Below are 23,009 nucleotides of genomic sequence, written 5' to 3' on the forward strand. Positions count from 1 at the left end.
ATAAGAAAGAACAGGGATTCTGAGTGCGGCTTCGTCGCAATGACAAGAAGCTGACACCCTCAGGGCTGAAAAATATAAAAATATCCTCCAAACAGAATGAGAAGTCTTGTGTTATGACAGGAACACAGACACAAACACTTTGAAGTTGTCTGCCTTCGATCTTAAAATAGAACTTAAAACTTAGAACTCTACAGTGACTAAGCTTGTCTCTTTATTTCTTGGATTAAAAAAAAAATAAAAATCTTGGTGTAAGTGATCCCACAGATTCAGCACACAATCATTAGCTAACCGCAAAAAAATTTGATTTGCATTCTAGTTTTAATTTTATTTTGTTTTATTAAGCTGCAAGATCGCTTATGTGGACTTCCTCAATGAAAACAACAAATGTAGCCAATAACTAATCAGTTTCAATGCGGGTGGTCTTTATTGTGTATCCTCACTCTAACCCAGTGGCGGGCAAACTCGGTCCTCGAGGGCCAGAGTCCTGCAGGTTTTGGATGTTTCCCTGCTCCAACGCAGCTGATTCCAAACAACAGGATCAAAACCTGCAGGACTCCGGCCCTTGAGGACCGAGTTTGCCCACCCCTCCCCTAACACTAACCCATGGATGAACACAAATTGCAGATGTTATTTGCTTTGTCAGTCCTTCTCATTCCATAAACCAATCATAGCTTAATCCTACCGCTATGCCCAGGGTTTACGAAATTCCGGTCCTCGAGGTCCGAAGTCCGGCAGATTTTAGGTGCTTCCGCCCACTAGCACACCTGATTCATATAATCAGCTCATTAGCATGTCCGATAACGATCCTGATCTTTAGTATCAGGTGTGTTGGCAGGTGGAAACATCTCAAACCTGCAGGACTCCGGACCTTGAGGACCGGAATTGGTGAACCCTGAAGCTATACCCTTACCATACACCCTACATTTAACTCTTATCATACCCTTATTCCACCCTTGCCCTTCATTTTAGTTGTGTGATTCAGAGGTTGAGAAGTGTGAGTTGACAAAAAGACCAAAACAAAAAAACATAGGCCTACTTTCAGATCTGCCTGACAGAAAGACTGGAGAAACTGTCAAAAATTCGGCTGCGTTGTTTAGATCCTCTGTGGGCCAACACCATGTTCAGTTGGAAAAATAAAATAAAAAAATCACACAGCTGTCAGCAAGATTCTTTGTCCCCCCCCCCCCCCCCCACACCTCCTTTCATTCCCGCCCACCTTTCAGGTGCGAGACGACCCGCCTCGACGGGCTTGCGCGCCGTCTCTTGAATTTAAATGCTTTGCGTTAATGTCAATCACGGAACAATGCAATGCAAGGCAATTTGGCCTCCTCCAAAGAGCTGTCTCATTAGCGAGTCATCGCTTGAATGGTGATCCGTGTAATAGAGGTCACAAGACACATTTCAGGCACAGTTTTGCCCCGCTTTATGGCTCACAGGCAAAAAAGAAAACATGTCCACGTGCGCGAGAGAGGAAACAACAGGGTTTCTTTGTGCGCGCAATGACACAGTGCTGGACTTTGACCCCACAGATGTAGTATTTACTCAAGACAATATGCTGATAAAGAGGTGCACAGATTCAATCCACGTTAAAGAGTTCACACTTGAAACGCAACAAACTCGAGACGATTTACCTCCATTGGTTCACTGACTCACTAGTAACACTGCAGACTTGCATAATTCTGCAGTAGTGGATTCACTGGCTCAAGTGAGTGGACTCGCAAGAGACACCGCAAATTCTGTTGTATAGGTTCACTTATTGAAGGTAGCGGACTGACTGGGAATCAAATGATTCAGGCTATTGATTTGAGTTGGTTGACTCGGAAGATTTTGTCCAAAGATTTCAGTTAGCACTCACTTGAAATAGGACAGACGACTTGTTATATACTCTGTCACTGATTCGAGTGAGTAGACTCGCTGTAAAAACACAGACTGAAGATAATTTGGTTGTATCGGTTTACTGAATCGAGTTAGCGGACACACTGGAAACACTATGGATGCAGAAGATTCAGAAGAATCGGTTCACTGACTCAAGCTATCAGATTCATTGGACACACAATGGACTTAAATGAGTCCCTTATTGAGTCACTGGCTCAAGGTAGCGGACTCGCTCACCGGAAACATTGGGGACGCAAGACGATTGGGTTGTATCAGTTCACCGACTTTCGAGTTGTCCGACTCATTGGAAACGCGACGGATTCAAAATGTTTCGCTTTAGTATTAGTTGTCAGACACGATTCACTTGTATCAGTTGATCGACTCGAATTTTGGAATTCGACAAACTTGCTAGAGGAAGAAATTATGTTAGGCAGAAGAAGTTCGTGTTTACGCAAAATCAATCGTGAATCAGCAGCAACTGTGCACTCTGTCCCTTTAAAACAGAGCTGTCTCGCTCTTTTGTGTAATCTTGAATCCATATTTATGGATTACAGGCAGGATTAGCCTGCACCTGCTGCTGTTATTGCAGTCTTATGGTGATGCTCAGAAAAAGCACCAAGTCATCTGGACCGTCCCCGTCATTTGCCCAAGGCTTGAAGGCTGAGACGGCAGGGAAAAACGGTAGCTCGGTGTTCTGGATGATTCGGTTGCCCTGACTCCGGTTAGCGGACTCGAGAATGATTCGGTTGTATGGTTTTATTTATTTGGCTAAGCGGACTCACTGGAAACAACGGGACTCTGATGATTTGTTTGTATCAGTTGACTGACTCGAGTTGGCAGAGTCAGATGATTCAGGTAACGGTTTACTGAGTCAAGGGAGTGGAATCATCAGAAACACAGATCTTGGAAGATTCGGTTGTATTGGTGGACTAATTTGAGTCAGTGGTCTAAGATCATTTAGGTGAAATCGTTCTTAGCAGACTCAGATAACTCGATTGTATCAGTTAACTGGCTCGGTTAAGGGATTCCGATGATTCCGTTGTATCAGTTCATTGTTAGTGATTCGTTGACTCAGTTTACTCAAATATGGGATCCCCCCCCAAAAACAAGGTCACTCAACCTGAGGGATTGTGTTTGAGTTACAAGCGGTCTGGTGCCTACGAAAACAGACAAAGACCCAAGAAGAGGTTTTTTTTAGCACGCTGGAGACGTAGCCTACATTTGGTTATATGCTGAGATGAAACAGGTTTCAATAAGCACAGCTAAAGGCGATCTTGTCTGGTTTCTCTTCCTCGACGACATCATGTTCTTCTCCCTGCCTGGGAATCCGCCCATGCTCCTTGAACAAAACAAGTTTGACTCAAACAAAAAGATACTTGGCTGGAAATGTTGCCTGCAAGAGCTTTTGCTTTACATTTGAACATTTAGATGAGGAAATTCTGGGGTAAAATAACACAGCATTCCAAGTTATATGAGAAGAGAATACAATATATGCTTGTGAGTATCGTTGTAGCTGCGGGACGGTCTAATACAATGATACAACTTGCTATTTCGATTTCAATATTGGTTGTAAGTTGACCTTAATAAGAAATTCCATAATTCGATGGACGAAGGTAGTGCGAATACCCTACTTTTAAGACACCAGTGGTCATTTTTGAAGCTTGCTAATTTTACTTGTTTTAACAAATCTTTCCAAGTCAAACATTCCTGAGATAATTTTGCTTAAATGAAGTGACAGATAACCGATTGAATGACTTTTGGCCCAGTTTTTCCAGTGTACATGGTGTCATGTGTTATGCAAATATCACCAAACTGGCGAGAGAAAGGGGAAACAGAAGCGACTGATAGCAGACTTTCCATCCGCGCGCACAAAAACAATAACACATGAGCTCACGTGGACGCCGCGGGGACAACGAGCATGTCAAGAGGTGCCTGTGAGACCAAACTCAAGATTAAGGCTCCGACGGCGGTCTCAGATCAAGGCAAAATGTGTTTTTTTGGGAAGCGCGCTTTCCTGCACGGATGATCTCGTTTAACGCAACTCTTTCATCTTTCACAGCGTCAACAAACACTTAGCAACAGCCCTGAGTTTTGTACTTTTTGAAGTTGTCAAGTGTGCACTTTTTAATTTGATGAAACTCAGGTGGCACTGGTGATGGTTAAGTGCTACTTCATGTGAACGAGACTTTAGAACGGCTTTGACTGATACAACCTCAAAAGGTTGAAGATTTGCAGGCCAACTTCAACCGTCATTCACATCACTACTTTTCACACAGATAACAACACAGCAGTAAATCTACTTTTGGAAGGCAGTGTGAAAGGCGCTGTCATGGGTCGACCTCAACCTCAATTTTGCTTCTTACCTTTCACACAGAACAACAAAACCAGGAAAAACCAGCTTCGATAGCCAATGTGAAAGAGCCTATTGACTCCAAGCGCTCAAAAACACACCAACCCTTCCCCCCTCTCCCGGAACAGGCAGCTTGACCCCGAGCTATCGTCTGTCAACTGTTGCCACGGCGACCGCAAGGTAGCGGCAGTGCGCGAATGCCAACGCCAAACTGTCATGAGCCGGAAATGAATGCTTGTTGATTTCGATCAACATAACATCGAATGCTATTTTGGCATTTATTGGAGGGACGCAAAAGTGGGCTGCGGCAGCTTTATGGGCGTGTTACTAACAAGTGGTTAAAAAAAATTACATCAGGGATGTGATTTGACCAAAGTGAAATTATCTGAAAATTTAGCCGGGGGTCTGGGGGCCGCTGGCACTCGCTCATGGGTTTTCCGTGTTTTTAAGTACTTTCAATGCACTCACATGACAAAGAAATAGACAAAACAACAGCATAAATTTTCAATGTATATTGAACTATCCCATATAAAATGGCAGTTTTAGTCAACTCAAAATCAGTCACATTCAAAAACATTGGACTGCCTTTGCTTTTAAAAACTATCACATCTAACTAATGTGATTACTAAGTTAACACATAAATAATGTTGAAGAGTTCAAATTTCATGAACAAATAATTGTATCATGACCAAATGAAAAGTAACTCATATTAGAGCATACCACAAATGTCTTTGTTATAGCAGAAGATGTTATCTGTCGGAGTCATGTGCATACACAATGAAATACAAAAAAATAATTTTTTTTTTTTTTTTTGGGGGGGGGGGGGATAAAAAAAGCGGAATTCCGCAAATTAGCGGAAAAATCACATCCCTGTTACATGGGGTCCTCGATTTATGATGGTACGGACATAGCTTTTCTTAGCACACTGTACATACAGTAGTATAGCTATCATGGTGTAGCTAATAGCTACAGTATACATTACAGTATGATAACTATACGGTAGCTAAATGCTAATAGCTACACTATATAGTACTGTATGATAACTATACAAAGCTATGAGCTAGCCTATCACGCTTACTAATAATTATAGTCAGCCTGTTCAAGTACTCTTGTTGAAATACATTTAAATATACTAGCCTGTATTTCGTTAACTTAAGTACTGACAATAAAGTGATTTTATTCTATTGTTTTAGACTAGTGTTTTTCATACCAATATTTACTGCATTAGCTTAAGTGATGGACTATGGCACGGACAAATTTTGGTACTATGTAACTGTGAAAGTACCACAGGTTTACTCCGTGTACAAACACAGTGCAGCTCAGCCTCTGGCTACAGATGCCCTGGCTAGCTTTCAGTGGAGGAACGTGAACCACAGGGCATCAACGAGGCTAGCAAGTGAGTCAAAGAAGCAACATATTTGCCATCCATCACCATGTTTGACAGAATTGTTTGATGCTGTCGGCTACACAAATTATTTGTGACTAACGCGTTTTATCTTGTGCCAGCCTTAAAGCTAAAAAGTGTTTTCAGTCATTATCGTTAGCTATTTAGCATTTTTTGTTTGCCAGTTCACGATGTTATCACTGCTATCGGAACATGTAGTTTAGGCTAGCTCTTAAACAACAACATGCAATTTGACGTGATGTTTTTTCTTCTTCTTAGGATAAGCACATGGGTAAAGTTTTGGTTGTGAAAAGTTATCAAAATGGGTCTTGTATGTAATTGGCAGAAAACTTTCTTTTTATTACTTTGGTACTTTTAGACCTCAAGTACAAGCGTTAAATCAAAACTTTCGCTACAGTCTTGCGAGTACTTTTTCCACTTGCGTCCCAGAGTGACAACAGTTGAGAACAACCGTACAAGATGTCATTTACTAGGCAGCGTTTATTACCCCTGCTTGTAGACGGACGGCTTCGACTGCGAGAGCGACTGCGCTGACGCTGCAGTCGGGACTTGCCCAGGAATCTGTAGTAGTACGACCGTCTCCCGGATCCCTTCCTGGTAATCCCGGCCATCTTTTTGCTGCTACTCTGGAGTCTTAGCTACAAACTCAAGTCCTCTTCAGTGTGAGTAAAAAAAAAAAAAAAAAAAAAAAAAAGTTCTCATAGAAAAGTGCTCCTGCACTGAAACTCCACCATTGTCCAAACATTCCACAGGGTAGAATGAGGAGATTGCAGCTGCTCGTGTCCTGCCTGTCCCTGCAGCTCCACCTTTAAAACACTCCCACTCACCCCCAAAAAAAGAAAAAAAGAGTTCCCACAACGAGATCCCAGAGGTCCGGAATACTGCGTGTGTGAGCGTGTATCCTGGCGGGCATTTTCTCTTCCCAGTGTGGTAGACAGAAGGAACTTTATCGCAAAATAAAAAAAAAGTCAGTGTTCCTTGTTTGATACAACACAGAAAGATCCCATTGTAATGCAATGAAAGTTCATGCAAAACCACTCGGCACTAAAAGAGGAAGAGGGTATGCGACAGACAACAAACGCAAATAAGCACATATAAAGACTTCAAAGGAACAAGCGGCAGATATTAGAGAACAACGTACTTTTACGGATGTGAAGCGTAAATGGTACGAGAAAAAAACGGCAACGGGTGTTTTGTTCACTGCCGCTTTTCAGTCATTCAGGTCATGCTTCTCAACAAAGCTTCAATTGAAGGCATACAGGAACAAGTCTGTTTGCCTTTGAAAGGAAAGAAAAGGAAAGCACCTCCCTGCCCAGGAGACCAGCTAACAACTAACCGTCGTGATCTGGGTTTGAGCCCCTTTACGCTGCTTGTTAAAACTCAGCAGTTGCCCGTCTTGTTGCCAGATTGCTGTGCAGATTGAAGTCGAACTTCTCACATTGACAAACCAAACTGGGGTTTCCTGTTTGTGTTTGGCACCTTGACAAAATTGGGACGGTCCAAGTGGACCCGTAAATCTGCCGGCATCAGAAGATCCTGCAAATTTTCTGGCTTCCGAGGTTTTACTGGAAACATTTCACACCATCGCCATCGAAGCCCGTTTTTTACCGTACCGATGCGAGATTGGAGAGGTTGACGTCAACCCCGCAAATCTTTCGGATTTGTCAGCAGCATCAAAAGCTCCTTTTCAAACTGGCCATCGAAGGAGGCTTCTACCCAATTTGCGGCCCTTTGTGTAAGGTACTGATAAATGGTTGAAGTCAATCCGTGAATTTGCCAAGGTAGCATCAGAAGCCCCTTTCACACTACCCAAGATCAGCCGGCTCTTTCCCTACTTGCTGTCCTGTGAGGACGGTACCGAGACTGGAGTGTGAAGTAGACTCACATATTTGCAGGCTTTCAAGGTAGCAGGTCAAAGTCGACTTTCATTTTTTTTGGGGAACATCAAAAGTTGTTGCTTTTTAGGCTGGCGCAAGACATTGTAGCCAACAACATAAATGATTCTCGGAAGTAAGGCCACAGAGTTAGGGCATATTTTGCTTCTACGGATATACCTACACACCTATAATGTACCTGAAAAATTTCGCTACTTGCCACTACTGGTTTTCTCTCCCTTAAGACTAGTCAGGTTTCCATCCAATTGTTTCGAATTTTTTAAGCAAATTTACTGAAAATGCGCCAAACGGACATGCGACTTATGCCCGTTTCCATTTGTTCTTCCTTTGCGAATATTGAGAGGGTACTCCGCCGCTAGCTAGCGAGTTAGCATCAGGGGCTAAAGCCAAACTGTGTCTGGGTTTTTACTTTTTGAACCTGCATTTGCCACCTCTGTAGATTAATAACAACTGGAAATGCTCTGAAAACAAACAAAAGAAAAATCCCAAACGTTCTAAGACATTAAAGACAAATGTGTTGTACTTTAAAATTAAATACAACTGAAGTGTACTACAAGGCAGTGATTCTTCTGGAGGGACACACAACAATAGCACACTTTTAAGAATCACTAATGAAGAGCTTACAGATGCAAAGGAAGCCGCATCGATCGCTAACACTCAGCTCTATTGTCCCCGTATCAATAAGAGAGAGCCTCGCGCAGAATGTGCTTGGTGGTTGTTTATTCAGCCATCGACCGGCCGGAGGTGGACACGGAGCCGCGTGCTCAGGAAGCGTCTGTAAATGACGAGAAGTCCTTTTGTTGCAATTTCAAGCTAATGCTGAATCGTTAAGGTTAGGACCAGGATTCCCCAAACTGCATTTCCTCTTTAACAGTGTTTACCAACCCTTATTGAGCCAGGGCATTTACTTGACTTAAGAAAAGACTCCAACATCACCAAACAAAAACCTCACAAAGAAGCACAGTACAGTGAACTTCAAGTGTTCCGTCAAACTAAAAAAGAGAATTAATTACACATTGTACATTTAAAACGAGCAGACAAAAGTCAGATTATATGGACGCTAAGACAAAATAAGAAATATAACATCACAAATCTTGGGCTAACAAAAAGCATTGGTGTCACAGTGTTTCTTTTTTTAGAACCCTTCAAGCAACGAGTGTTTGGAGTCACTGTACATCAATATACAAGTATCTGTATTGCCACCAGGTGGCCAAGACACCGGAATTAGCAGAACTACGCTCCTACTTAGGGCCCTGCAAAAGTTACATGTCTGGATTATAGACTGGAGTTTGATTTATTGGGTTGTTGTTGTTTTTTTTTTTATTAATCCTCGGTTTATCTACAATACTGTTTGCTTGAGAGTTTATTTTCTTAAATATGTTTTAAAAAAAAGTTGTGTTTACATATTTGATTTTGTTGGTTGTTGCACATTCTAATTTTTACAATGAATGCATGCTAAACTGGTTTATTTTTGTTCTTTTAGTAGGCCATGATGATATTCAGTGCTGCACTTAACACTTATTGCTTAATTAAAAACATACATGAGTTAAGATAGGCGGGTAACACTAGTGCAATGAGCTCATAGTAGGTGTATGAATGATCAATAATGAATATCATTGGCAGAAATCTAATTGTGCTTAGTTACCCAGAGAGCCTGCAAGTGAAATGGATATTAAAGTGCAGTCCAATACCGCCCCCTTGTGGAGAGAGCGGCAATGCACAAATCCAGACGATTACATTTTTTTCTCATAATGTTTTCTAAAGTATACTTAGCAGAACTAATAATACTTCCAGAGAGACTTGTGCATTTTACTGTCCGAATAAGCAATTCTAATACCCCAAGATAAGTTTCGTCAGACCCAAAATGAGAGGATGTCCGCAGGGAGATTTAAGCGTTAAGCCGGTCAGAGGTCAATGCATCATAACCCATGTTAGTTTTTATCTCCCTCTTCGGTAGGCTTTTCTAATCTCAACTGTTAAGCTGCCTCTTCTTTTTTTATAGGTTCCTATTTTATGTATATATATATATATATATATATATATATATATATAAAGAGAGAGAGAGAGAGAGAGAGAGAGAGGTTATATGATATCAATAAACCCATTCCATTCCATTACATTAGTTACAATTTGTGGGGTATTTATTAAAACTTTAGCATGGGTCAATATGACCTGGTGAATGTTTAATAGCCCAAAAATATTTGAAATGTGTGTGCGTGCACGTGTGTAGAGGATAAGAACACTATCAGTAAATTATTAACTCCATTACTATCAATTTCAGTGCGATTTCCTTAATTTTTTTTTTGTAGTCTTTAAACTTTAAAATGGGTCAATTTGAAGTCTATTAATCAAAAAGTTACAAAATTATAGACATGTTTGCATGCATCCCACATTAATGTCATTGTGAACCATTTAATTACAATGTATCATTATTATAATTATTATTATCGTTATTATTGTTATTTACGTTTCTTATTGGTGGTCAATGGGTCAATTTGGTCTGAGAATTTGTAATTATCCCAAAGATGCAAGAACGATGCACAATGATGCACAATAAACACTGTTTATAATATATGACAGACTACATTACTAACCATTTCATTGACATTTTTTTTTTTATTGGTAATTTTTATGTTTTGGCATTTCTCTTTTTTTTTTAGACTTGGAAATAAAAATGGTTTCTATCACATAGTTCCATTCTTAAACACTTCATTTACCACTGCATACAACTTTACCATAGTCTTTTTTTTTTCTTTTTTCATAAGCATCTGTACTTCTACTGAATTTGCCACATCAGCGTATTTACAAAGGTCAAAATCGAATCGCTAGAAGTACACAACTCAAAATCAATGGACAACAAGTGTGAAAAAAAAAAAAACAAATAGCCTAGTCCAGTGGTCTTTACATTGTGCTGACGTTTAAATAGCTGCTACCAAGCGGCATTTTGACACCGTCACATGTCAAACAACGGGACAATAATATCGGGATTATGGTAAGAACGCTTATGTCGCAGAAATCCGTTTCAATCAAACCTGCGCGGATGAAACAAACACGGAACAGATGCAGCAAAACGACAAAAGTGCATCCCTACCCCAAACAGAAAGACAGAGACCTCATTGATCCCCACCGAGAGCTCACGCATGTTAGCACACGCTTTAAAAATAAAAGCCGCTGTCCTCCGCCTCCTCCTCGTAATCCTGTTCTTTTTTAATCTAGCAGCCAAGTGCCGTGTAAATCCCCCCAGCCCTTGGCAGACAACATCCTAGCAAAAGAAGAGGGAAAGAAGGAAGAAGCAAAAAGAGAAAGCAGAGAGTGTACAATTGGGAAACCACTTTGTCAGTTAGCTACTTTGTCCAACTTTGCTGGCGAGTGGCTAACTCTCAAAGTGGTGTTTCTCGTCTGGGTGCTCGAATAGTGAACATTTAGCCAAATTTAATCTTCAATCCCTAACTCGTCATTGTTGATTTGATCATGGAAGATTATGGATCTGAAATTTCATTTGTTCTTTGAGTATGCATTTGGATTGAATGTGAGGTCACAATTCCAAGCTTCAGGTTAAATATTTTAAAATGGACCTGAACATTGGAAAAACGATAGTTGATGTTGTTAACAAGTGGCTTAATTATATCGATTCATTGTGGGGTAAGCATTAAGAGACCTCAGCCACAGCTGGATCATTCATTTTGTTTGGCTTTGTCTGTTTTGTTTAATGCATATACAGTATGTTTTTGTTTGCTAGATTTTGTAAAGTTTGTTGACTGGCTAACAATAAAACAAAAGTGGCTACAGCTAGCATATAACATAGCTCAAATGTAGCCGTTATTTAGTTTCTTCAACTTTTTTGTATAAAGTTTACACATACTAGTATACAATTCAAACATGAGTTACAAAGCCTATGTAGGAAAATACAAGCTAATTTTCAATGTTTTGTTAGCCGCAGTCACTAAAATGTTAATGTTTTGTGGGAGCGGCTAGCAACTTTGCTAAACTTGAATGCAGAACATGTAAAGCATCAGCATTGGCAGACTGACTGTTAATTTACGTTCATGCTACATCCACTTGAATTATATATTTTTTGGGTCACATTTGTTGAAGCTACTAATACCAAACCCTTAATAGTCTTGATATTACATTATATCTGACTGAATACCCATTTTTTATTTGTTTTTATTTCTAGTCATTCCACAGTTGCTTGTGAATCACATTTAAGTATAAATAAAGTGACTAGTTCCTTTTCAAGAAATCTTTCCAACAAACACAACAAGTTTGGTCTTTCACAATAAAGTCCTCTATCCAATGCCTTTTATTCCTTCCAGGCCCAAGTACCTCGGAGGCTAATAACATCTTGTCTTTGCCTTTATTTTTTTTTTCATCTGCATGTACGATATTTAAAGTCCTTCTTGCATGGCAACATTTGAGACACAACAAGGTTGACATTGAGGCAAAAAGACTGTAGGCACATTATATTGGATTTAGCTGTCCACTCATTGTATTGAGTAATACTCTGTGTTCTGATGTCGGAATTTGAGGAATTCACGGCTTCTCATGCAGAGACAGAGGCTTCATTGTTGACATTAACAATGGCCGTAATTTGTTAAATGGCCATGTGCACTTTAAGTGGTCCGAAAACAGATTGCAAGAGTGCAAACGCATGCTTTGTAATCTCATGTAATGTCATGTAGCGGTAATCGAATGTAGCATCCGGCTAACGAGAAGCTAACGGAGCAGCACAGAAGGATGGACACTCCTCGCAGAAGATCCAGATTTCACGCAAAAGTACCGCTCGGTTAGTCAGCAGCTAATTAGCTAGCGGATAGCTCGAGCTAAGCTGAGGTAGCAGTACCCACTCAGTAGTCTACATTGTCAAACAAGCCCGATTCAACTGTTTTGTTTACAAGTTCCGGGTCGGTATTGACTTCCAGTCGAACTTGAAACCTACCAAAACAAAACTGGTAATGCCAGCGACTAATAACACACTAAACAGATAACACACACAAACTAGCTACATAAACGTTTGTCAAACCGAGACGGACACACTCAAAATACAACATCCAAATTCAATTGTTTCATTCACAAAAGCTTTGGTCAGTACTGACTTAAAGCCCCATCAAGTCAACTGGGACAAGAAACTCTCACATATCTGTCCTTTTCTCGTCAATCACTACGGGACGGTAGACACTCAAGAGGAGGAAGACGAGGAGGAAGGAAAGTTCGGTCCGCGCACAGCTGCTTCAACAAAGACACTCGGTATTTTTCTTAAAAATAGCGTCCCTGTTGTGGCTTGGGCGGACCACGTGACAGGAAGAGAAGTACGTTTGAAGGGAAAAAGGGGAACCTCAGGGAGCGGAGTTTATGTTCCTGTCTTTCCTGTTTTCTGTTTGGTTCCCACCCCAACCTCTCTTCCTTTCCTGTCCAATCCTGGAAATGGAAATCAAAAATTGATGCTACCCTTTGCCACACATTAGATAGCCAGGGAGATATAGCTTTCCAATGTAGTGCCAAAATTTTAGCAAAATTGATGCTTCAAACAAAAATGATCGATTTCCTGTTCAATTTCATGGATGGGTAATTGATGTTTTGGATTGGTGGTGCGCCCTGAGATTCTTCTCCTGTAAGATATTTGCCCTGGCTCAAAGGTAGAGCAACACTGCCCTACAACAGATACATTTTTATTAGAATGCACATTCTTCTAGCAAAAATTGGCAGCTTTTGTGAATGTTGTGTCTCCCCCCCTAAAAATGATTCATTTGTCTGCTGCCGGCATGATTTCCGTTTCCTGCCTGATCCAGCAAAAAGCTAAAAACATCTTAAGAGGCGGACACAAGTCTTCATTGTCATCTGGACTGTTGTTGTACTGTAGTCCGACAGCATTCATTATACTAATAGCCTAATAGCATTATAATAGCATTTCAGAACATCTGAAAAGTAATTCCCTACAAATCAAAGTGAGGGAAGCGCTAATTAGCAACACACGTCCCCTGATACGCCCCTCGTCCTGAAATGCTCGATGCGTCGCACGCGACCGCACGACATGCCAACAAACGACACCTTTCAACGACGCTACCGCCGCACACGGCTGTCAGAAACCCCTCTCTTGTCTCTGGATTTACGAGTGGCTAATTACATAGCCGCTCTTCGAAAAACCTTGAAGGAAAGCGTAGGAAACGAGAGCCTAACCTCGTTGGCGGAAAACACAGTGAGGTGTTTGTGAGGTGGGTGGTGGGAGAGGGAGAGACGCTATGTCACCTTTTCCCAAACACCCCATTAAAAACACCCATTTTTTCAGTTTCTGCGTTTACTCAGGTAGCAGGGATGAATAATTTAAATCAACCCCCCCTGGGGAAGTTTGTAGCAGCCAGAGTAGTCGTACACTTTCACAACTCTTGGAGTTCTTAACCAAAAAGTTTTGATTAAGACTGCCGGGAGTTTAAAGGGAGATTGCGGGGAGAAGTAACATCGTTGTTTGAGATTGAAACATCACTGAGAACGTTTGGTCTCGACGAAAAGGGGTTCAGGCAGTATTTCCGGTACCTTATACACAGGAGAGGAAAATGTGTTCAATATCTCTCTCAGACAGAACTTGAAGCAGGAAATCTACAAGTCTTAAGTGAGCTGGTCACAAAACCGATGCAGCTTTGCGCATTCAGATCATTCAACCCTCTGAAACAGCAACGTATGCTTTCCATACAAATGGTTTCATGTTGTTGAACAACACGCGTCAGTAAGAAGACGGAAAATTCCCCCAGATTGACTTCAGCCTTCCCAGTCCGGCATCGGTACCTTAAACACTTTGAAAATGCTGTCTTTGGATCATTTGATGCGTGAAACCTCAGTGCGACAAGGACAATTGCCATTGACTTAATGGGCTCCAGGTAGGAAAGCTTGCATGTTAAACGACACACCTCATACACCACTTTGGATCGTTGGATGCGTGAAACCTCAGTCTGGCAACAAATCTACCTTGGTAGTATGTCTCAGGTGTTGAACTACACACTTAGTCTCTGATAATACATCGGAAGGTTCCCTGGGTCGACTTCAGCCCTCCACAATCCAGCAACAGTACCATAAAAACGGGGACAGCGACTTTGAAAAAGCCGGCTTCGAATCATTAGACGCGTGAAACCTTAGTCCGGCAACAAAGGGATCTTGGTGTTAAACTTACACACTTTGTCTCTGATAGTAGGTCAGACAATGGCAGATTCCCAGGGACGAATTTAGTGCCCTAATCCCGCATGAGTATTTTACACGCGGAAACAGCGATCTTGGAAAAAGCCGGCTTCACATTCAATAATCAGATGCGAGAACCATCTGCATGAGAGTGACAACTGTTTTTGTCATGAAGGGACTGGAGTAGTTAAGTCTCACTTCTTAAACTACCTGTACACACTTCCTCCGTGATATGTCTGAAGACGGCAAATTCCCTGGGCCAGCCCCCCACATCAATCTCGCATCTGTACCTTACATGCTGGGACAGCAAGATGGGAAAAATCCAGCTTCAATGTCCAGTGTGCAAGGCATCACCTCCATTTTTTTTTTTTTTTACTGCCACTGTGCCTTTCTGACTACCACCACTTTTGGAAACACCGTCCCCCAAAAAAATCGGTCCATATTTCCCGCTGGATCACCTCCTCAACCCGCCCTCACCCCCTTTCTTCCACCCCCCCCCCCAACAGTAATCCCTCTTCTCTGCCTAACTTCCTTCCCCACAGCTGCTGGTGCTCTAATAATAGGACAACAATGCCCCCAGACGCATTCACAGACACTTACTACTACTACTACGGCATGGAAAAGTTCACATCATGGAATATTTAAACCAACTAAAGTCTAATAAGGATCGTGGGCGCAATGTGTGGCATGTAAACACGCTGGCGGTGGGGAAAGATGACGGTGCGAAATCCGGGGGAGGCTTTTCCTTACCTCAGAGTCTCATCCCAAGGAAGAAATCCCAACCAAAGCAACAAGTAGGAGCTCGGCTTTTCCTTTTTTTGCTCCTTCTGCTTCCTTTTCCCCCTCATGCAGGCTCCGAGCCGTGAGCTGACCAACCAAGCAACTCCTCTGCTATGTGAGAGTGTGTGAAAGAGAGTGAGAGAGTGCATGTGTGTCCTGACTGAGGACTCCTGCAGGGCTCACCCTCCCTGCCCCCCTCTACCAATGCAGCACCTCCTCCTCCCACACACTTTCTCACAAAGCTGGAGCGTCCCGTTCTCCTTTTTTTTTTTTTTTCTCGTCCTTGCTGATTTCAGTTAGGAAGTAAACTGTTTAGTCCCCCCCCTCATTGTTGAAAGAAGGTAGCGGGAACAACGTGTTGTTCCTCAGAGCGAAGAGGGCAGGAGGTGGGAGGAGGAGGTGGAGTTGGGAGCCAAATTCCAACATCGCCGTCCAGCCAATAGGAGGCTTTGTTGCGACCCAAGCGAAAAACCGCGGGGCCAGGCTCGGGCCTCACCAGAAACACTCCAGTTCTTCGCCACTGAAACCCCTCCTGGATTTTTGATATGAATAGAAACTCCACTCAAACCAAAATAAAACATCTCAAATCTCCGAATATACTTCTGGAACTGTCTTAGTAGTTTTTCTTGCCAGGCAGTTTTTGTGTAAGGCATTTTAACCTCCTCAAGATCCCCAAAAAGGTATTATAACTTGTTCTTGAGTTTTTTTAGTTTGCCTCCTCCCATTTCCGAAGAATGACACTTGTGTTTCTGTTTGGGACATTTGTCAAGTCAAACATTTGTCCACGGAGGTAACAGCCGACAACCCCCCCAAACTTCTCAGCGCACCCTCGCCTTCTTCACTTCACATGACACTTCATCCCACCATCCAGTCACACTACTCAAAAGCCTGCAGGCGGTCAGTTTGTCTCTTCGTGGCGTACAATTACAAACACAAATGGTGCAGTATAGCTGCTCCCCTTTAAGACATGAACACCAAAGTTCTATATTATAATAGGATATATATGTGGGAATGCTGAAGCATTCAGACCCTCCTTGGACCACAATTTAATACATGGTTCAATGCCAACTGACCATCATATCAGGAATTGGATTATAATTTCTCTTAAATTATTAAAACCCTTGCGGTTCAAGTTTTCTTTTTATTCATTTAACTACAATTAATATATCATAATATATCTTTCAATTTACTTCATTAGCACATGTATTACAATCTTAGCATTTAGCTAATAGATTCAGATTATCAGCTTTCCCGCGCAATTTCTACAGAAATTGCACTTTGTCTAATTATTATTATTATTATTAACAAGGATATATCATTTTAAATTTTGGGGGGTAAATATTTGCTGACAGAATAATAATAATAATTATTATTATTATTACATCAACGCCAACGGGTAAAACGTGCAAAGCTGCAGACCCACAAAAGGCGGCGGCAGTGACATAGTGAGCAAATACATTGTGGTATGCGGCCTATAGAATTACAAAGTGAGTCCTCAGGCACGCCTCCTCGTCTTTCTTCTACTCGCCCTGTCCCTAATCCTGCACTGGCTGTCGCTCACTCGCTGTTTTTGTCACGCCTGAAAAGGTGTGAAAAAGGTAATGAGAACTAAACCGTGGCTTAATGTGATCGATTGCTATCGAGCATGAAGCTGAATAGCAAAAGCAAGCGCTTCCGATGACGGACACTCTACTGACTTTTGTCAGTGTGACTTCATCTTTTTGACTACTTAGGGCCACCATACGTACATAAAAAAATTATGTGAACGTTACAGTGTATCAACAGGCACATCATGTACCTCTATTTTTAATTTTTAAACTCGGTTATTGACATGTAAACAAACCCTAAATTCTCGCCTCCCCCAGCGTCCTACTTTGATGCGGAAAAAGACTCGCCGGACTGCATTCTGTCACAACTGCTTGCTTGCTATATCACATTGCGGCGATAAATTTCCCGCTTTTTGTTTTTCCTCACCTCTCTCCTGTCGCTCTCACCAGCGCCCCCGGCCCACTTCGCTCAGTGTGGGATCGACACATTTACATAAGAATTAGCAGTCATGAAATGTGTCAGGCCACGTTGAGAGAGTAGATAAAAATAATAATAATTAAGTCTACACACCCCTGATAAAATCTCAGATTTCTGTGATGAAAAAAAGTGACTAGGGTAAATAATTTCAAAACTTTTACACCATTTTACCAAACTCATCTCAGGGGGTGAACTAAAAACTAGCAACTGAAATAATGTGGTTGCACACTCTCACAAATGGGGATGTGCCCGAGTTCAGAACAACCAATCACGTGCAAACGTATCGCAAGAGTCAGCACACACATATTACCATTTAAAGCGCCTGAGATTGAGCCCAAATAAAGCTTAGATGTTCTAGTAGGCTTTTCATAACCACAACAGCAAAAATGGAGACGGTGGAGCGCAACACAGCAGCATCCAGGCTGAGCTACTAGCAACAGTTTACATGACACAAAGAACACTAAGGGCAACAAACTGGATGTTTGAGTTGTCTGCAAAGATTGTGACCTCACAAGGTTCACGACTCCCGGGTTCTCTGGGCTAAATTTAACCCTGCGGCCTGCCACAAAATAGACTCCCCTCTCTTAAAACGAGATTACAGCGTTAAAAAAACACACACACATACACACAAAAACTGTAGGCCGGTTCCTAAAATACTCAAATATACACGCCTCGTTCCACGCAGCACAAAACGCGGGCGAGTTGGTTAGCACATGACCAAACAAGCGAGGCTACGCTCGTATAAAAAGCGACGCGCATTCTTCCTTGGCAGAAGCACACACGAAAAAAATCCGCCGATGGCGCTTGAAAACCACAAAACCACTGCTTACATCTGGATGAAATCTGGTCAATTCTGAAAAAAGGTTCGAGACATGGCCGTGTGGAAAATTGAACAAAAGGTGTGCTTTTGTACCTTTTTTGCAAAAAAAAAAAATTCTGTCGTAATTTTATTTTTTTTAAATAAAAGTGTCAACCTACATGTGAGGACCAGTGAACCGTTTTTCATGTGTATTGCAAAATATTTGAAGCTTGGAAGGGTCAAAAGCAAGTCAAGGTCACACTGTAACTCATATGACAAGAGACGATGGTGCATGGGGTAGTTAAGTTTACTTGGTATCAGCTTTATGAAGGGGGTCCTTAAAAAAAATGTCTGTCCAACCTGCCCTAAAAGACAACATGCCGCCATTATTAACGTTTCATTGGAAACTGATATCGTTTCTCCTAGCTTTAGCGTTAGCATCCCTTCGGGTGCTAGTTTAAGAGAAATACTCCTCACAGGATTCCTTCCCCCTTTTAATTCCAAAACAAAATTGAGTGGACGGGAGTGGCGTCCAGATGCAGACCGGAGTCGGTGAAACGGCGGCGCGATGCTGGTGCAGCTCAAACGCTGCTCTGTTATTTGAGTTATGCGGCGTCGCTGTGGATCCAAAACATACGCTAAGTGCGGGAGAATGTCCAGCATCAGCACAACTCCCGCCGGTGGCAACTCGAGAAAAAAAAAAAAAAAAAAAACAATTGGAAAGATGTAGCCTTATATGTCCAAATCAATTCCAGACACCCTAACCTATTGAGGGTTACAATGGTTTAGAGATAGATTAATGAAGTTTGGGGTCTCGCTTTGGGTGAGTTCGAGTGTTAGCATCAGGGTGGGTTGGTCTAAGATCAGTTATAGGTTAGGATTAGGGTTAAAGAGGAAGCCAACATATATGTTATCTGCAGTCCCACTGGTCTAAATATGGTATTCTGGTTAATATTGTGTTATATTAGGTAATATTAGTGGAATATGAGTCAAGCAGCAAAATCTAGCCGTTTTTATCCATCTCAGTGGGCGGCCATTTTGCCACTTGCTGTTGACTGAAGATGATATGAATCATCATCAGAAAAGAGGTGAGCTGTGATCGGTTGTTACCTGAGAACTGAGCAACATTGATGTAATCTTCAATAAACAGCAAATGGCAAAATGACCGCCCCCTGAGACAGATAAAAATAGCTGGATTTTGCTTCATCATTACTCCATCCATCCATCCATCCATCCATTTTCTTAACCGCTCGTCCTTACAAGGGTTGCTGACTTCCACACAAAAAATGGTGGCGTTTTTTTGGGCAACAGAGGCTCATCATGCTTCGCTTTTTATGCACAGGTACATAAATACAAATACACAAAAAGTATTATTGCACAAAATATACAGTATTGTTAACGTAACTTTTGCAGTGAAAGCTAACATGTTGGTTGTTTGCTGTGCAATTACCGACAGGGCCAGGAGAACATTTTTGTCCTAGTTTCTACAAGCATTCTTTTTCATTGGATTCGTCATCTCGGGAGATTGATTAAACAATTCCCAGCAGCCACGAGGACAAAAACAACATCTTTTCAGGTTTAGTTAAAGCCAACTTTTATTGCTTCCCCCTCCACCTCACCCCGCCCCTCCCCTTCTTTTTTTCTCTTCTTATTCTTAATGATCCGGTTGAGCCTCAAACATTCCGGGCGGCTTGGAGCAGCGAGGAGGCCGCTGAAGAAGATGAAGGGGGAAGGAGAAAATACTACACTGTCGCCTTGATCCTCGCGGGATTTATCTGTGTACATAACTCTTTTCTCTCCCTCAGACTAAACCCCTCCCCCTCCTGCCCCCCTCGCTCTTTCTCGCCGTCGCCCGCACACAAACACCCACAGGCGAGCGACACGCTGCATACAAATCAGGATTGGCAGAAGCATGGCATTATCGCGCCCACCACAGAACCTCTCGTGCTGCCTTGGTAGATGACTGCTTAAGTGAAGGCGAGGAAAAGTACCGCACGAGGCGTTTATGACATTCAACTTAAAGATGACAAAGCATAAACGACACAATACGGACAAAAAGACGAACACTTGAGGCTTTCTGTCACTCCATGACAACCCTTTTGAATGAATATACTGAAAGTCAAATTAGTCAAAGGATACTCGTTTTTTCAAAAGCTGTGCAATTGTCATCACTGTCCTTAAAGGGGACGTCGATCTTAAACATTTCTTGACAATATATTATATGTGACCTCACTAGTCTAAACCTGACATTCTGATTAATATTACATTTGTGGACTATGAGTTATTTCGTTTTTATCCATTTCGGGGGGCGGCCATTTTGCCACTTGCTGTTAAATGAAGATGACATCAATGTTACCTGAGGCTCAGGCAACGACCAATCGCAGCTCACCTGTTTTCTGAAGCTGAGCTGTGATAGGTTGTTACTTGAGAGCCGAGCAACTGTGATGTCATTTTCACTCGACAGCAAGTGGCAAAATGGCTGCCCCCTGAGATGGATAAAAACTAAATAACTCATTCCACTAATGCAATATTAACCAGAATATCATATTTAGACTTGCGGGGCTGCAAAGAACATATTGTCAAGAATTTTTGGGGGGTTGACTTGACACCTTGAACTCTTTTACCGCCAAAAACATTTAATGACGTATACAAAAATCCCAAATGAATGCCGCCAAAAATGTTAATTATGTTTTTTTCAATGGGCAGTGCAGCATCTTGTGAGGGCGGCGCTGGTTTGTCAATGGGCTCCCGGGTATCAAAATAAAAACATGGCGGATCTTAGGAAATAGAACGTTTTCAAGGATGATGTGAATGATCAAAGCATTTGTCTCATTAAATCTAATTCACAGAGTGTCACTAAACAACAAATATTAGTGTCAAAGTCACTGTTGTGCAGAAAATGTATCTTCTCCCAAAAAGCTTGTTTTTCTTATTTTTTCTGTTTTCGCTTGATGTCACTTGAAGGCGGGACTAAGCACATTAATCCATCTATTTTCAACAATCTCAGGGCGCTGCCATTTCGTTCCATACCGCCCTCTACCGTTGACTAAAATTTGCCCTCAAAGTGCCCTCGGGCTCGCATTGTGAACATCACATGACCAAATTCAGCAGACAGGTGAGCTGTGATGTCACAAAGCGAGCCCGAGGGCACTTTGACGTCAATTATAGTAAAGGACGGTTAATTGCGGTTAAATACTTAATTCTTATTCTACAAACTTAACTATCTTTACTTAATCAAAATGTGGGGGGGTGGGGGGTGGATATTAACCAGAATATTAACCAGAAAAGACATTGCAAAGAAAGTTTTTGCCTTCAGTTCTCCTTTAAGGATGACAGAAACGTCACTTTTTCATCCGGACGCGACTTTTTAGCTCTCAAAAAGTGTCGGCTTGTAACTTTTGGGTGTCTTAAAATGTTCACTCACCATTTTGAGCATCCAGTTCGGGCTCCATGTTAACTCACACATCCATGGTCAAAGGGTCCAAAAGTGCTGCTAAAGCAACAGTTGTTTTTTTTTTTTTTTGTCCACGGACCGGGCTGCTGCTCCGGCCTGCTCCGATTCAACTCGCATGAGTGGTGTGAAAGAAAGACAGGGAGGGAGAGCCAGTACAGTACAGCAGTGGATTGGAGGGAGGAGGCTAAGAGCCGGTGAGGGGGTGGAAAGAGTGCAAGAGAGAGAGAGCGAGAGAGAGAAAGAGAGAGAGAGAAAGGCTTGAGGTTGCAGAGGATCTTTTTGGCCCAGCGGTTTCAACTCTGATGCCGATCAGCACATTTTTTTTTCCCCTCAGCGGGGAAATTTAGCCGCTGGGAAAACCGAGGAAAAGCGTGTCATTTTTTGGTTGTTTGCTGGCACCATCACGGCGTTTTTGGAATGCAAATGGCGTGCAGGATGGCATGTTAAAGAATATTCTTGGAAGAATAAAAAACAGATATATACGGTATACAGTGGATATAAAAAGTCCACAACTCATTTTCCCACGTGTGTGGAAGATTTTCTGATAGTCAGAAGAAACTAATGTCCCGCAGCGGTTCCAAATTGCAGTCATTGTGAGGAGGCGAAATATACGGCAGGAAAAGCCTACTAGAAAATCTGAAATCTACTTGGGTTTAATCATTTTAAATGTAGTGACTACTATTTGACAGGAGTTTTAATGTACCCAATTTAGATCAAGTGAAATTAAACATGTACTCAATGTACTTAATTACATTTATTTTAATTAAAAATTTTTTTAATGAAATTGCATGTACAGAAATGAAATAAAATTGCATGTAATTAATGTATTTTATTTAAATTAAATCAAACAATGTATTTAAAATTAATTTAATTATGTGTACTTAATTTAAAATTCACTTACTTTTACTATTAAATAAAAATACATGTGTTAAAATAAAAGTGCATTCATTCTCTCTCTCTCTCTCTCTCTCTCTCTCTCTCTCTCTCTCTCTCTCTCTCTCTCTCTCTCTCTCCTTTTTCTGCATCTAGGCCAACAGACAAAAACATCTGACAGCATTTGGTGTCGGAAGGAGACAGAAAAGCGGCTGTTCATACTTATTCATATTTGTAATTTGTATTCATATCTTTGCATTCCCTTGCACAATGGTGTGGTTTTGATCAAGGAAATGTGAGCAATGCGAAGGATGCTCAGGCAGAAGGACACGCGGCTTCTCTCACTTTTTTGGCCTTCATCATCCTGTCGTCATATTTCAAGGGTT

General features: G+C 41.7%; 1 protein-coding gene across 12 annotated transcripts in view; it reads right to left on the reverse strand.

Annotated features, from left to right (window-relative positions):
• The window catches only part of dab2ipb (DAB2 interacting protein b), a 76,055-nt gene that overhangs the window by 44,000 nt on the left and 9,046 nt on the right, over nucleotides 1-23,009 (reverse strand). For 2 of the 12 annotated variants that reach the window (XM_077586269.1, XM_077586268.1), the window contains exon 1: nucleotides 21,721-21,865. The exons of 5 other annotated variants lie outside the window; for them this stretch is intronic. In XM_077586269.1, the coding sequence (XP_077442395.1) occupies nucleotides 21,721-21,748 (28 nt within the window). In that variant the 5' untranslated portion in view covers nucleotides 21,749-21,865. Of the gene's footprint in view, nucleotides 1-6,117; nucleotides 6,264-10,616; nucleotides 10,676-15,442; nucleotides 15,594-21,720; nucleotides 21,866-23,009 lie in introns of those variants that run through there. 5 more of the 12 variants (XM_077586272.1, XM_077586270.1, XM_077586267.1 and 2 more) reach the window with 3 other exon arrangements.

This window comes from Vanacampus margaritifer, chromosome 14 (assembly GCF_051991255.1).
Source record: "Vanacampus margaritifer isolate UIUO_Vmar chromosome 14, RoL_Vmar_1.0, whole genome shotgun sequence".
NCBI classification, from domain to species: domain Eukaryota; kingdom Metazoa; phylum Chordata; class Actinopteri; order Syngnathiformes; family Syngnathidae; genus Vanacampus; species Vanacampus margaritifer.